This window comes from Carcharodon carcharias, chromosome 20, assembly GCF_017639515.1.
Source record: "Carcharodon carcharias isolate sCarCar2 chromosome 20, sCarCar2.pri, whole genome shotgun sequence".
NCBI classification, from domain to species: domain Eukaryota; kingdom Metazoa; phylum Chordata; class Chondrichthyes; order Lamniformes; family Lamnidae; genus Carcharodon; species Carcharodon carcharias.
In genome coordinates, this window is record NC_054486.1 from 67,768,837 (window position 1) to 67,781,470 (window position 12,634).

Below are 12,634 nucleotides of genomic sequence, written 5' to 3' on the forward strand. Positions count from 1 at the left end.
GCATTGGGGAAGGTACAAAAAAAGATTTAGAAGATTGATACCAGAATGGAGGGTATATTTATCAGGAAATGGCAGAACAGGCTGGCTTTTTTCTCTAGGAAAGAGAAGGAAGAGAGGTAATCTGATAGAAATTGTGATAATTGAGTTTTGATAGGGTAGACGTAGACAAAATGTTTTCACTTGGGGAATCCAAAATTAGAGGTTGCAAATATAAGGTAGTCACTAATAAATCTGATCAGGAGTTCAAGAGAAACTTCTTTCTGTGGCATGTTCCACATTCTTACCACTCTTTGGATAAAACAGTAGCTGGACAAATAGCATAGATGTATTTTAGATAAATGGATGTCAGTTATGTGGAGGGGGAAGGAAGGATAGAGGAATGAAGGGATCGAGTGTGGCAGGGCAGGGGGAGGGGCTTTGTTGGTGGTGGCGGCGATGGTGAAATTGCAAGTTCTTAGGCTTGATCCAGGCACCAGCCAAAATGCAAGTGAAGGATACATGAAATTCAGATCATGTGGCCAAGGCAAAAATTAAGAGGGACATATCCTTGTCATAAACAGAGGAGATCATTTTGGTGTTCAAAACTGAAGTTTGAGGCCTTGTGGTGGGATAAAGTTGAGGATATTAGTAAGATGGAGTCTGTTCGGTGCATCAACGAACCAGTGTATAGGATCAGAATAATTGTGGTGAGTAGATTTCAATTGTCAGTCTTTGACTTTTTTCATATTTCTCTGCAATTGCAGGCAAAACTTTTCAGCTTTATTCACACAACCTGGTTGCCTTATTTGAACAGGCAAAGAAACCAGGGTTAGCATCCCATATTCAAACACACCGTTTTCCTGACAAGATAATACCCAGGTAAGGAAACTGCATTTTGTAGAATTGAGTTCCATTTAAGATCCTGCAGTGCCTTGTGCTATTTTAATATGGAACAATGTAAAATATATTTTCTTTATTCTGCATCCTTATTCCATGTTTTTATAGTCCAGTCCTCTTCTAAATAGTTCCAGGTATACGTATCATTGATATTGGTGCTGGCATATGACCTGCAAGTAAATGTCGCCTGACCTGAGACTGTATCTGACAAAAACAGAAAATACACAAAAATGAAGCAGATCAGACAGGAAAAAATGTTTCAGGTGTGCAGATTCTTAATCAAAACTTCTGACTGAGATGTTCATGTATGATGGAAGATCATACCAATGAACAGCATTTAAAAAGAAACTGAAGGAGGCAAATACAAACATATACAGGAGAGCTACTAGAATGGCTGTAAATGCTTAAGCAGAAAACAGGCAGAAGTGATTAGTGGAAGGCATAATGAGAGAAATAAACATTAATTGTCCATACAGACAAGTTCAAGGTACTAAATATTGGAAGTAAAATCTGATATTAACCTGCACCATGAGCCATAACTCATGAGTATCTTATAAAATGACTGTAAAACAGAACTGAAATCTACTTTGTATGTTGTTTCCAGGAGGTTTGCTTTAACAACAAAGATTCCAGAAACGAAAGGTTGCCATAAATGTTGCATTGGTACGTAAAGTTTACTTGGAGCATGGTAATTGTTAACTATACAAAGCTGTATTTTTTAAACATCTCCTTAAGAATATGAATGTGACTATTTTTGTGCATCTGATCATGCACCACATGTTTGTCAATGCTATTCTGATCTGGTTGCTGGGAGATGTGTAAAAATGGTCCTTCAATCTTACCCCACTTCCTTTGGCTGGGGGATGCCAAATAAGTGCAGCTAAGATCAGGAACCAGAAGTGTCGGAATGATGAAATCCACCTCTGCACATCTTTCTCTTAAAAATGCCTGATATTTTTAGGAAGCACAGCAGATTAGATACAGACCTTGCACCGCATATGGGAATATTAAAAACAAAAACAGAATTACCTAGAAAAACTCAGCAGGTCTGGCAGCATCGGCGGAGAAGAAAAGAGTTGACGTTTCGAGTCCTCATGACCCTTCAACAGAACTGAGTGAATATTAGGAGAGGGGTGAAATATAAGCTGGTTTAAGGTGAGGGGGGGTTGTGGTTGTAGGGATAAGCAAGCAGTGATAGGAGCAGATAATCAAAAGATGTCACAGACAAAGGAACAAAGAGGTGTTGAAGGTGGTGATATCTAAACAAATGTGCTAATTAAGAATGGATGGCAGGGTACTCAAGGTACAGCTGTAATGGGGGTGGGGTGGAAAGACTAGCAGGGCATAAAAGATTTAAAAATAATGGAAATAGATGGGAAAAGAAAAATCTATATAAATTATTGCAAAAAACAAAAGGAAGGGGGAAGAAACAGAAAGGGGGTGGGGATGGAGGAGGGAGTTCAAGATCTAAAGTTGTTGAATTCAATATTCAGTCCGGAAGGCTGTAAAGTGCCTAGTCGGAAGATGAGGTGCTATTCCTCCAGTTTGCGTTGGGCTTCACTGGAATAATGCAACAAACCAAGGTCAGACATGTGGGCAAGAGAGCAGGGTGGAATGTTAAAATGGCAAGCGACAGGGAGGTTTGGGTCTTTCTTGCAAACAGACCGCAGGTGTTCTGCAAAGCGGTCGCCCAGTTTACGTTTGGTCTCTCCAATGTAGAAGAGACTGCATTGGGAGCAACGAATGCAGTAGACTAAGTTGGGGGAAATTCAAGTGAAATGCTGCTTCACTTGAAAGGAGTGTTTGGGCCCTTGGACGGTGAGGAGAGAGGAAGTGAAGGGGCAGATGTTGCATCTTTTGCGTGGGCATGGGGAAGTGCCATAGGTGGGGGTTGAGGAGTAGGGGGTGATGGAGGAGTGGACCAGGGTGTCCCGGAGGGAACGATCCCTACGGAATGCCGCCGGGGTGATGAAGGGAAGATGCGTTTGGTGGTGGCATCATGCTGGAGTTGGCGGAAATGGTGGAGGATGGTCCTTTGAATGCGGAGTCTGGTGGGGTGGTAAGTGAGGACAAGGAGGACCCTATCATGTTTCTGGGTGGGAGGAGATGGCATGAGGGTGGGTGCGCGGGAGATGGGCTGGGCACAGTTGAGGGCCCTGTCAACAAATGGTTGGTACAAGAAAATTGAATTTAACGTGTGTATATGAAAGGAAGTTCCCATCATTTTGCAAGAGTGTTCTTTTTGTTTTTTTAAAAGTTTATTAACATGTTGCCATTGATCTCTGTTTACTAATTGTAGTGCGAAATCCAAACACTGGATACAAATACCTCTGTGGGGCGCTACAGTCCGGTATTGTCTTACTTCAGTGGTATGAGCCAATGCAAAAGTTCATGTTGATCAAGGTCAGTGTTTGTTTTAAATGATCTATTATGTATCTGTTATTACTTTAGCACTTTTAGATTATAAATGTTAAACAGCAATAACTTGTTGGACCTAAATGTTGAATACTTAAAGTATATACCCATGTTTAAATGTAATGCAAACATAAAGCTGTAGATCTTGGGTGTTGGTGTATTTTTCATGTTCAGTTACCTATTCAACTTGAAACTGTACCTTTTTCTACTTAACCTTATAAAACAATCTTCAGCCAGAAGTGCTGAGTAACTGAACCATCTCAGCCTCCTCCTGAGATCCTCAGCATTACAGATGCTAGTCTTCAGCCAATTCAATCACTCCATGCGACATGAAGAAAGGGCTGATTGCATTGGATACAGTAAAGGTTGTGGGCCTGAACAACATTCAGGCTATAGTGCTGAAAACATGCTCCAGACCTAGCCGTGCCTATAGCCAAGTTGTACAGTACAGCTATAACACTGGGAGCTACCTGATGGTGCAAAATTACCCTGATATGTCCTGTTCACAAAAAGCCCAATAAATCTAAACCAACCTGAAGTTTAACTTGATCAGCCACATAAACACTGTGATTTCAAGGTCAGACTCACCACTTGACTCCCCAAAGATTTTTCATGGCTCAGAAGTCAGGAATGTAATGAACTACTCTCCACTTAATGAACTACTCTCTACTTGCAAAGATGGGTGCAGCTCCAACAGTGCTGAAGTAGGTTTACTATCCGCTTGAGGTCACTCAATCCACCACTTTAAACATTCACTCCAGCAGGCACATAGGCACACCACCTGCAGGTTCCCCTCCAAGTTACTCATCATCTTGACTTGGAGCTATATCATTGTCGCTAAGTAAGAAACCCTACTTAACTTCTTACTTAACAGGTCTGTGCATGTACCTACATAATACAGAATGCAGTTGTTCAAGAAAATGGCTTCCCACCATCTCCTCAAAGGCAATTAGAGATAAGCAATAAATGTCAATAATGCCCACATCCCATGAATGAATAAAATAACAGTTTCAAATGCGTGGTGTAACATTAATTTTAGCTTCTCAAAATATGGATAACGATTTTTCTTTCTTCCAGCATTTTGACTTTCCACTCCCAGATCCTCTAAAAGTGTTTGAAATGCTTGTGGTACCTGAGCAAGAATACCCAATGGTCTGTGTAGCTATCAGCAAAGGCAGTGAACCCAACCAAGTAGTTCAGTTTCAGACAATAAACCTGAACTCTTCTTCCTCATGGTTTACAGAAGATAGTTCAGGTATGCCATTTGTTAATAGATTGTCACAATTTTGTAATAATTAGTCATTCATGGGTATACTGCAAGACAGTTTAAAGCTTACTTAGTACATAAGATCCAATGATTAAAGAATTAAATGGAAAGCAAGTTATACCGGCTTGTTGACCATGCAGATTTAGCCATTAGATAATTGTATGCAGGTTTTGATTACAATTACTATTGCAATACTATATTTTTCCATCTAAATAATTAGCATCAGACTCAGTACTAAATTAGCTTTGCACTGTTGTTCAGTGTACCTTATGAATGATTAGGCACTGGAAAAATAGTTTTCTGTTATGTACAGATCCAGTAGAAACTTTAAACTGAGGATAATTTAGCTAAAAGATCTGTCTGCCTAAAAACATTAAATGTTTACAATTTCATAAAAACATCGCTAGTCATATATGCATTTTATTGCTGTAGCTTGTTGCCAGTTGGATACCATCCATGTAACCCAGTTGGAAAAGGATACTGTTCTTGTCTGCATGGATCGTGAGTATCTGTCAAATTTTTATATATACCTTTTTAGCAGCATGTGTATTTTTGTTTAAAACTAATAATATGAGACAACTTAATTTGTGCTTTTAGTATGCTTCCACCCATAAACTCCTCACCAGTAGCGTACTTACCCCTTCCTTTCATTAAATGTAATGTCTACTGTTTTATGATAGGTTGCAGTGAAACATTGAATATTTTGACAATTTTTTATATGGTTAAGTTGTTGGGCACAGATATTTCACTTATTTGGCACTTGAAAAGGTCAGTGGAGTTTAGGTTCATGAGAAGCACACCTTCCAATCAGTGAACTATTAGGTCAGTGATCAAAAACAGGGATATTTGATTTAGATACATATCACAGAATTTTTACAGCGTAGGAGGAGGGTGTTTGGTTCATCGTGTCTACACCAGCTCTCCGAATGAGCAGTTTACTCATTTATGTTCTCCCGTCTTCTGTCCATAACTTTGCACATTGTTCCTTTTCAACTAGTAGTCTAGTTCCCTTTTGAATACCTTGATTGAACCTGCCTTCACCACATTCTCAGGCAGTGCATTCCAGACTTTAACCACTTGCTCTGTGAAAAAGTTTTTTTCTCACATCACTTTTGCATCTTTTGCAAATTACTTTAAGTTTGTGCCCTCTTGTTCTGGATGCTTTCACAAGCGGGAACAGTTTCTGCCTATCTAGTCTGTTAAGACCCCTCATAATTTTGAATACCTCTATCAAGTCTCCTCTTGGCCATCTTTTCTCCAAGGAAAACAGTTCTAACTTTTCCAATCTATCTTTAAAACTGAAGTTCTTCATCCTTGGAATTATTTTGTGAATCTTTTCTGCACTCTCTCCAATGCATTCACATATTCCCCGCTTTCCATACTGAGGCTGCACTAGTCTCTTATACAAGCTCAACATAACCTCCTTGCTATTGTATACTATGCCCCAATTAATAAAGCCTAGGATACTGTTTGCTTTTTTAACCACTCTGTCAACCTGTCCTGTCACCTTCAATGTCCGTCCCCGCCCCACCTCACACACTCGCTCGCGCGCTCTCTCTCTCGTGCGTGCACTCGGTCTCTCGCGTATGCCCTCTCTCGCGCAGTCCAAAATAGATTTTAAATTTTAAAAGAGCAAGGCAGCAAATTACCACAGTATCCACTTGTCAGTGGAATTTCAAAAGGCTTTCTCCAACTTTTGTTACTGGACACAGCAGACTTTTGCAAACATGGCTGGAGGCTTCTCCAAGGCTGTTTCATGCACACCTGCTAGATCTTACATGGCCCCCTAACGGAGCCTTTCATTCTCCTTTGTGTATGTTTCTCTCTCTTTAATATGTAAATTCCATTGTTCCATATGTCATTGGAACTTTACCTTTCATAATATAAAAATCTTTCATGTTGCCAATATTGTCAGTAACCTTTGGGAAAAATAAACACATTGCTTAACTTTGCTTATCTGGTTAGTTATAAACATCCTAACATCCCTTTGAAATCCAAACAACCCTTTCACTATCTAAAAATGCAAATTCCCTTCACACCTTACATGCTAAGACCCCATTCATGTTTACCCGCTATCATTTGAAGTACATTTCTACACCTGACCTCTTTTGATAATTTTGAGGTTGCAGTCTACCTTACTCCAAATGTAATTAAAGCATAAAGAACCATCTATGCTCACACCCATAAACCTACTTAACAGTCATATTCTGGTTTACTTTAATTATACTTTCATAACTGTGTGTGTGTCTCAGTCTCTCCCCCCTCTGTGTCTCAGTTCCTCACCTCCCTCTGTCTCAGTTTCTCTCCCCCCTCACCTGTCTCTCCTCCCCCCCCACCTCTCAAACCCCTCGCCCACCCTTCTGTGTCTGTACATGAAAGCTTCCTAACAAAGGCTATTCAGTTAAGACAATTACCTTCAGTCTAATACTGGATTCTAATACTGATCTCCATGTTGGTTTCCTATGGCAATCCTCAACCTGTGACAATTATTTTAGTCTCTTCTGGGTTCTTATGGCAACCTCCAACCCATGACAATTACCCATTGACTGGAATGTTCCACACAAGTGCTAAGATCCTAGCAAATCACCTGAGATGCATGCTATCTCTTGGCAAGTGCAAAGACCCTAGTGATGCTCCCCTATTTTTCTACCCATTTTGCAGGCAGCTTTCACAACATTCAGCCCAAGTCTGTGCACTATTGTCAACACAACTAATAACTTCTAACCAAATATTTGCAATTCTTGACCAATGGGAAGATTGCTTCTTGTTCCCCTAAAACAAACTAACCTTAACATGTACCCTTTACTTGGTAGCCCTCAGGCTATCTTTCTAGCCAATCAGTATTGTAGCCTGGTGTTCTGTTTGCTGCTAATGCTAGACTTACTGGAGCTTAAATGTGCCCTTTTTAGAACGTCACATATTCTTTCTAAAAGCTCCAGTACAATATTTTAGCACTTAGGGATGCCAACTTAAAGATTTCTTAACATTCCAATAGTACAAATAAATTAAGGATTCCCATCCCTCAGCTTGTGTACAGTACAATTTGATAACTGAAGCTTTATCAATTACACAAATGTGTCAACGAGGTGAAGTATAACAGTTTCCAATACATGTACAATGCAGGCGATTTGTAAAACAAATTAAATCATGTTTTTCTTCATGTACTAAATGGTTGCGGGAGAGGGGTGGCAAATGCATCCTCTTCTGGTACTCTTGTCAGTAGCACCTTGGAATCTTCTAAACTGAGTCTACAATGAGAATTGCCATCTCTATAACATTCTACAATGTTATGTGCCCAAGCAAATTTAAATGAAAATACTGTCTTTCCTCTAAATTTCAATAATTTCTTTTGCCCACTGTAGAGTATGTTATCTACTCAACTGCCAAAAGTATCATTATGGACATCTATGGTGCAGTAACCTGAGTCAAAATACACCCTAAATCTCAGTAATTACTTGCATGTCCAAATATTTTAGGCAATATTCTAAAACTGTAAAGATGTAATTTGAGACCTTTACTAGATTATAGAAAGAACTCACTGTGATGTTCATAGCTGTCCAGTAATTTACAGGACCTAAATAGAAAGTTCTGGAACAAAAAACAGTACTGTTCAATGGGGTAGGTAGGACGGTCTGTATTATTTGGCACAGTTCATAGCAGTGCTTAAATTTTATTACAAGTTACAATATATTGATAAAATGTTTGAAGGACAGCTTAAATCAGATTATTTTTTTTAAAAATCAAGGGAATTTGACAACCTGACAATTTGTGAAACTCAATATAACAGGGATACTATTGAAGCTGTCACTCTTAAGCAATTAATCTAGGATGGCTTGGGAACATGATTCATAAAAGTAATTTGTCAAAAAAGTTCAAGGTGGAGCTTTCTACATGATGGATTTTTGTTCTTTCTACATGATGGATTTTTGCTCTTGCACTTCTGTAATACACTTTTATAACTGAAGTTTTGTAATTATCCATTTTTTTTCCTGAAATAGAATATGTCAAGATTGTAAATCTACATGGTAAATTGAAATCGAGCAAAAAACTGGCATCGGAGCTAAGTTTTGATTTTTGCATCGCATCAGTAGGTAGGTAAATTAGGTTTGATACTTAAACTGTAATTTTTAAGGTAAATTTATAACAGTAAAATCTATTTCGCTGGCTTTCAGAATGCAAAACTGTTTTAAGGTGGGCTGCTAGATTGGGCAGGTAGAGGTCAAATGAAACTTAATGCAAGGAAATTTGAGGTGATGTATTTTTGAAGGAAGAATGAGAGGGTGTGTATGCTAAATGATAAAACATTCAAAAGAATAGAGGTTTCAGGGCATTAGATATCCAAATCTTCAAAAGTGTTAAAGCTATTTAAACAAAAACAAATGAGAGCCTATATTTTATAAATGGGATGCAGAGTACAAAATCAAAGAGGTGAAACTAATCCAATGCATATCAGTTAGGCTGCAGTTACAATATTTATAAAGAAGCATCTTGTGGAGGCAGAGGGTGCTGAAGAACTAATTTACATCTGCCTTCACTGGAGAATAGAATGCTGCCAATTCACCAGTAAAAGAAGGGGGTTGCAGTGATATAGGATAAGAAAAAAATAAAAGGACTAATAGTAGAAATGTCACCCAGTCGGGAAGGATGTATCCTCAATTGCTGAGATAGGGTGGAAATTGAAGAGGCTCTGGTCACAAGTTGTAATCCTCCTTAGATATGGGGGTGGTGCAAGAGGACTTGCAAATATTAACAGCCTATTCAAAAACAGGAGATGGATAAACCCAGAAATCACAGACTAGTCAACCAGGTGGTGGGGAAATCTTAAATAACAATCTGGGACAAAATTAATTGGCACTTGGAAAATTATGGGCAAATAAATGAAAATCAGCATGGATTGTTAAAGACAAATCGTGTTTGACAACTTGATTGATCTTTGAAGTGACAAAGGGTTGAAGAGAATAGTGCAGCTGATGTTGTCTTTATGGATATTCAAAATATATTTGACAAAGTATCACATAGATTTGTAAACAAAATTAAAGTCCAAGATTTAAATGGACTATGGCAGCATAGGTGCAAAATTGGCCAGAAGCAGAGAGTAGGGGTGAAACGTTTTTTCTCAGATTAGAGGAAATTATACAATGGTATTCCCCAGGGGTTGGTTTTAGGACGATTGTTTTTTTTATATATTAGTGACATGGATTAGGTATACAGGGCATAATTTGAAAGCTTGCCAATGACACTCAATTCAGAAATGTAGTAAACAATGAAGAGGTTAGTAACAGACTTCCAGAGGACATGGATAGACTGCAGAAATAGGCAGACACGTGGCAAATAAATTAATGCAGCATGAAGTGGTGCATTTTGGTAGGAAGAATGAGGAGAGGCAGTCTAAACTAAATGGGACAATTTTAAAGGGCATGCAGGAAAAGAGTGAGCTTGGTGTTTACATAAACAAATCTTTGAAGGTAGCCGGACAAGTTTTTGGCTTTATAGTAGAGGCATGGGATTTACAAAGCAAGGATTTTTTTTAAAACACATGTTGGGTCCCGGCTGGGGTATTGTGTTCAATTCTGAGCAGCACGAGTTAGGGAGGATGTTAAGGCCTTGGATATGATGCAAAAGAGGTTTACTGGGATGGTACCAGGAATGAGGAACTATAGTTATGTGGGGAGACTAGAGAAGCTGGAACTGTTTTCCTTGGAAAAGAGCAGGTAAAGTGATTTAATAGAGGTATACAAAACCATTTACAGCTCTCACAAGTAAGGAGAAACTGTTCACAGTGGCAGAAGGATTGCAAATTATTTTGCTGGTGACTTAGTAACTAGAGGGCTTAAATTTCACATCATCAAAAGAATGAAGGGACAATTCTTTTCCAGGGTTGTTAGTTAGGACATGAATTATCCTTCCAGAAACAGTGATGGAAGCAAGATGCCCACAATAGCTTTTAAAATAAGTGGAGAAAGATTTGAAAATGAATAGCTTATGGGTGTAAGAGAAAATAAATAGCACAAAATGAATATCAAATTATGACCTCTTGTGCCATAAAATTTCTATGATTTTAAAATGTTTATTTGAAAATCAGACATTCAAAAATATTGAATATAGAATATTTATGAATAAGATTGTCAGTAGCCAAAAAAAACATATTGGTGTGTGAATGTTTTTTCAATTGTAGTGCAATTATCCAAAGTTTCAAATGTGTATTTTAGAATGATAAAAGTAACCTTAACTAGATATTAAGTAGATTCAAATGTGCAAAATGTAGTTTATGCTAATATGCATTTCTTTCCCACCTCCCACTCCAACACCTTTGCAGTGTGTCTTCAGGACAGTATTCTGGCTTTCTGGAAGCATGGTATGCAGGGCAAAAGCTTTAAGTCAAATGAAGTAAGTCCACTGTAATTACTTCCACAGCTGACAAATAGTTGATGATTGTTAATAGCAGCTCCTGTTTTGATTTGACTTCTGTCTCTCTTGGGGGGAAACAAATCTCTTCATCGATTTGTTTTCCCTCCCCACTTTTTGTATAAACATTGACTCTTACCCCTCTGGCACATTCCCCAAGTTGCTCAGGTGAGAACAGTAAATGGGATTTGAAAAATTAGCTCTCTTGGGGCAATTAACACTAAGACAGACATGATGGCCTAAATAGGGTCTCCTATACTACAAAGTCTGCAAATTTTCCCTGTGAACATCATTTGAGTTCTGAATAATGGAGATCATGGCCAAACCCAACACTGTCCTTGTCCAATATCAGTATGTGCGCACATTTTTCATTCCTATTGCAGGTTATTTGCTTTATTAGTACCAGCAGCCTTTTGTCAGAACTTTCCCATTAGTTATTTGGTGTACATATTACATAAAGATAGATTAGGATCTTATTTTGTAGATCTTGAAAAATACAGATTTTTTTGTGCACAGCAAACGTTTGTCCAAATAGGATTAGTCAGCACAAAGGGTTTTCATAAAGTAGTGTTAGTGGAGTATACAAATGAATTGATGAAATATAAACAAATAACAGGTACCTTGGTAACAACAAATGGAATGTTAGTATCTGATTCAGAGGACTGTTTATAAATGGGCTGTAATGTAACTGCTTCTTTAGGGCTCGCATTTGGAATTTTAACAAAGTATGCAGTAGATTTTAACATTGCAATATGCATTAGCTTATTTATCATTGACTTGGGTTGCATGATCCAAAATTTTAAACTGCCAGACTTAACTATACTTCAGATTAGAATAAATCCTGTGCTCTGCACATAGGTCAAGATGTAATGATGTTGGACAAAGGCATAGCCAGACTGCGTCACCTACTTGGGCATTGTCTACTGCAATCATTTTCAAACTGGTGCATTTCTGAGGGCCCTGTCCTACCTTTGTTCTTGCACCAGATTTTTCTATGATCTATGTCCCTTGTCCCTTCGCTGGACAGAATTTCGAGCTAAGTTGTAGCTCTTCAAATGGCAACGGTATTTCAGTACTGTGGCCACTCAGAAATGTGTGAACTAAGGTAGTGAGTGTTAGTATTTCTTAATACACCAAAACGATCTTCAGAATCTCGGGTACATAATTCGTATTTCAAACTGAGTTTTGCACTGTTGAACTGCAGAAAACTAAGTAACAAAATTCATCCAAAATGAAATCCGGCATTACTGGAACAAAATGACTTTTAAATCACTGCAGCATTACTGAACAAAAACAATAGCAATTAGTTCACATTTAAGATTGGTAGAAACAATAGCATTTGGTTTCCAATTATGTATTTATAAAGCTTGCGATTATATATGTCATCTGGCGCAGTTAAACAAATAATGCAAGTTTCTACATTTACTGCATGTTGTACAATTTGCTGTTCAAGTACTACAATTTTGCATGAAAACCTCAAAAATATTGAGGTTGTAGGTTTCTGAGCAGACCTGAATGATGATAATTCACTTGCCTTCCTCATGGCACAATTATGATGTTATTTTGGGGCTTATATATTTCAAGGCTCTGTGTGCATCCTTTACATTGGATTTGTTTTGTCACCATTTTAAGGATCACTTTAACTATTGAAATTTAGAAATGTAATCAATT

The 12,634-nt window shown here is 38.2% G+C and overlaps 1 protein-coding gene across 6 annotated transcripts in view; it reads left to right on the plus strand.

The window, feature by feature from the left end:
- Positions 1-12,634, plus strand: part of map4k5 (mitogen-activated protein kinase kinase kinase kinase 5) — a 149,685-nt gene that overhangs the window by 123,084 nt on the left and 13,967 nt on the right. For all 6 annotated transcript variants that reach the window (XM_041214459.1, XM_041214460.1, XM_041214464.1 and 3 more), the window contains 7 exons: positions 744-858; positions 1,481-1,539; positions 3,176-3,279; positions 4,369-4,546; positions 4,991-5,059; positions 8,557-8,649; positions 10,875-10,945. In XM_041214459.1, coding sequence (XP_041070393.1) covers positions 744-858; positions 1,481-1,539; positions 3,176-3,279; positions 4,369-4,546; positions 4,991-5,059; positions 8,557-8,649; positions 10,875-10,945 — 689 coding nt within the window. The remainder of the gene's footprint in view (positions 1-743; positions 859-1,480; positions 1,540-3,175; positions 3,280-4,368; positions 4,547-4,990; positions 5,060-8,556; positions 8,650-10,874; positions 10,946-12,634) is intronic.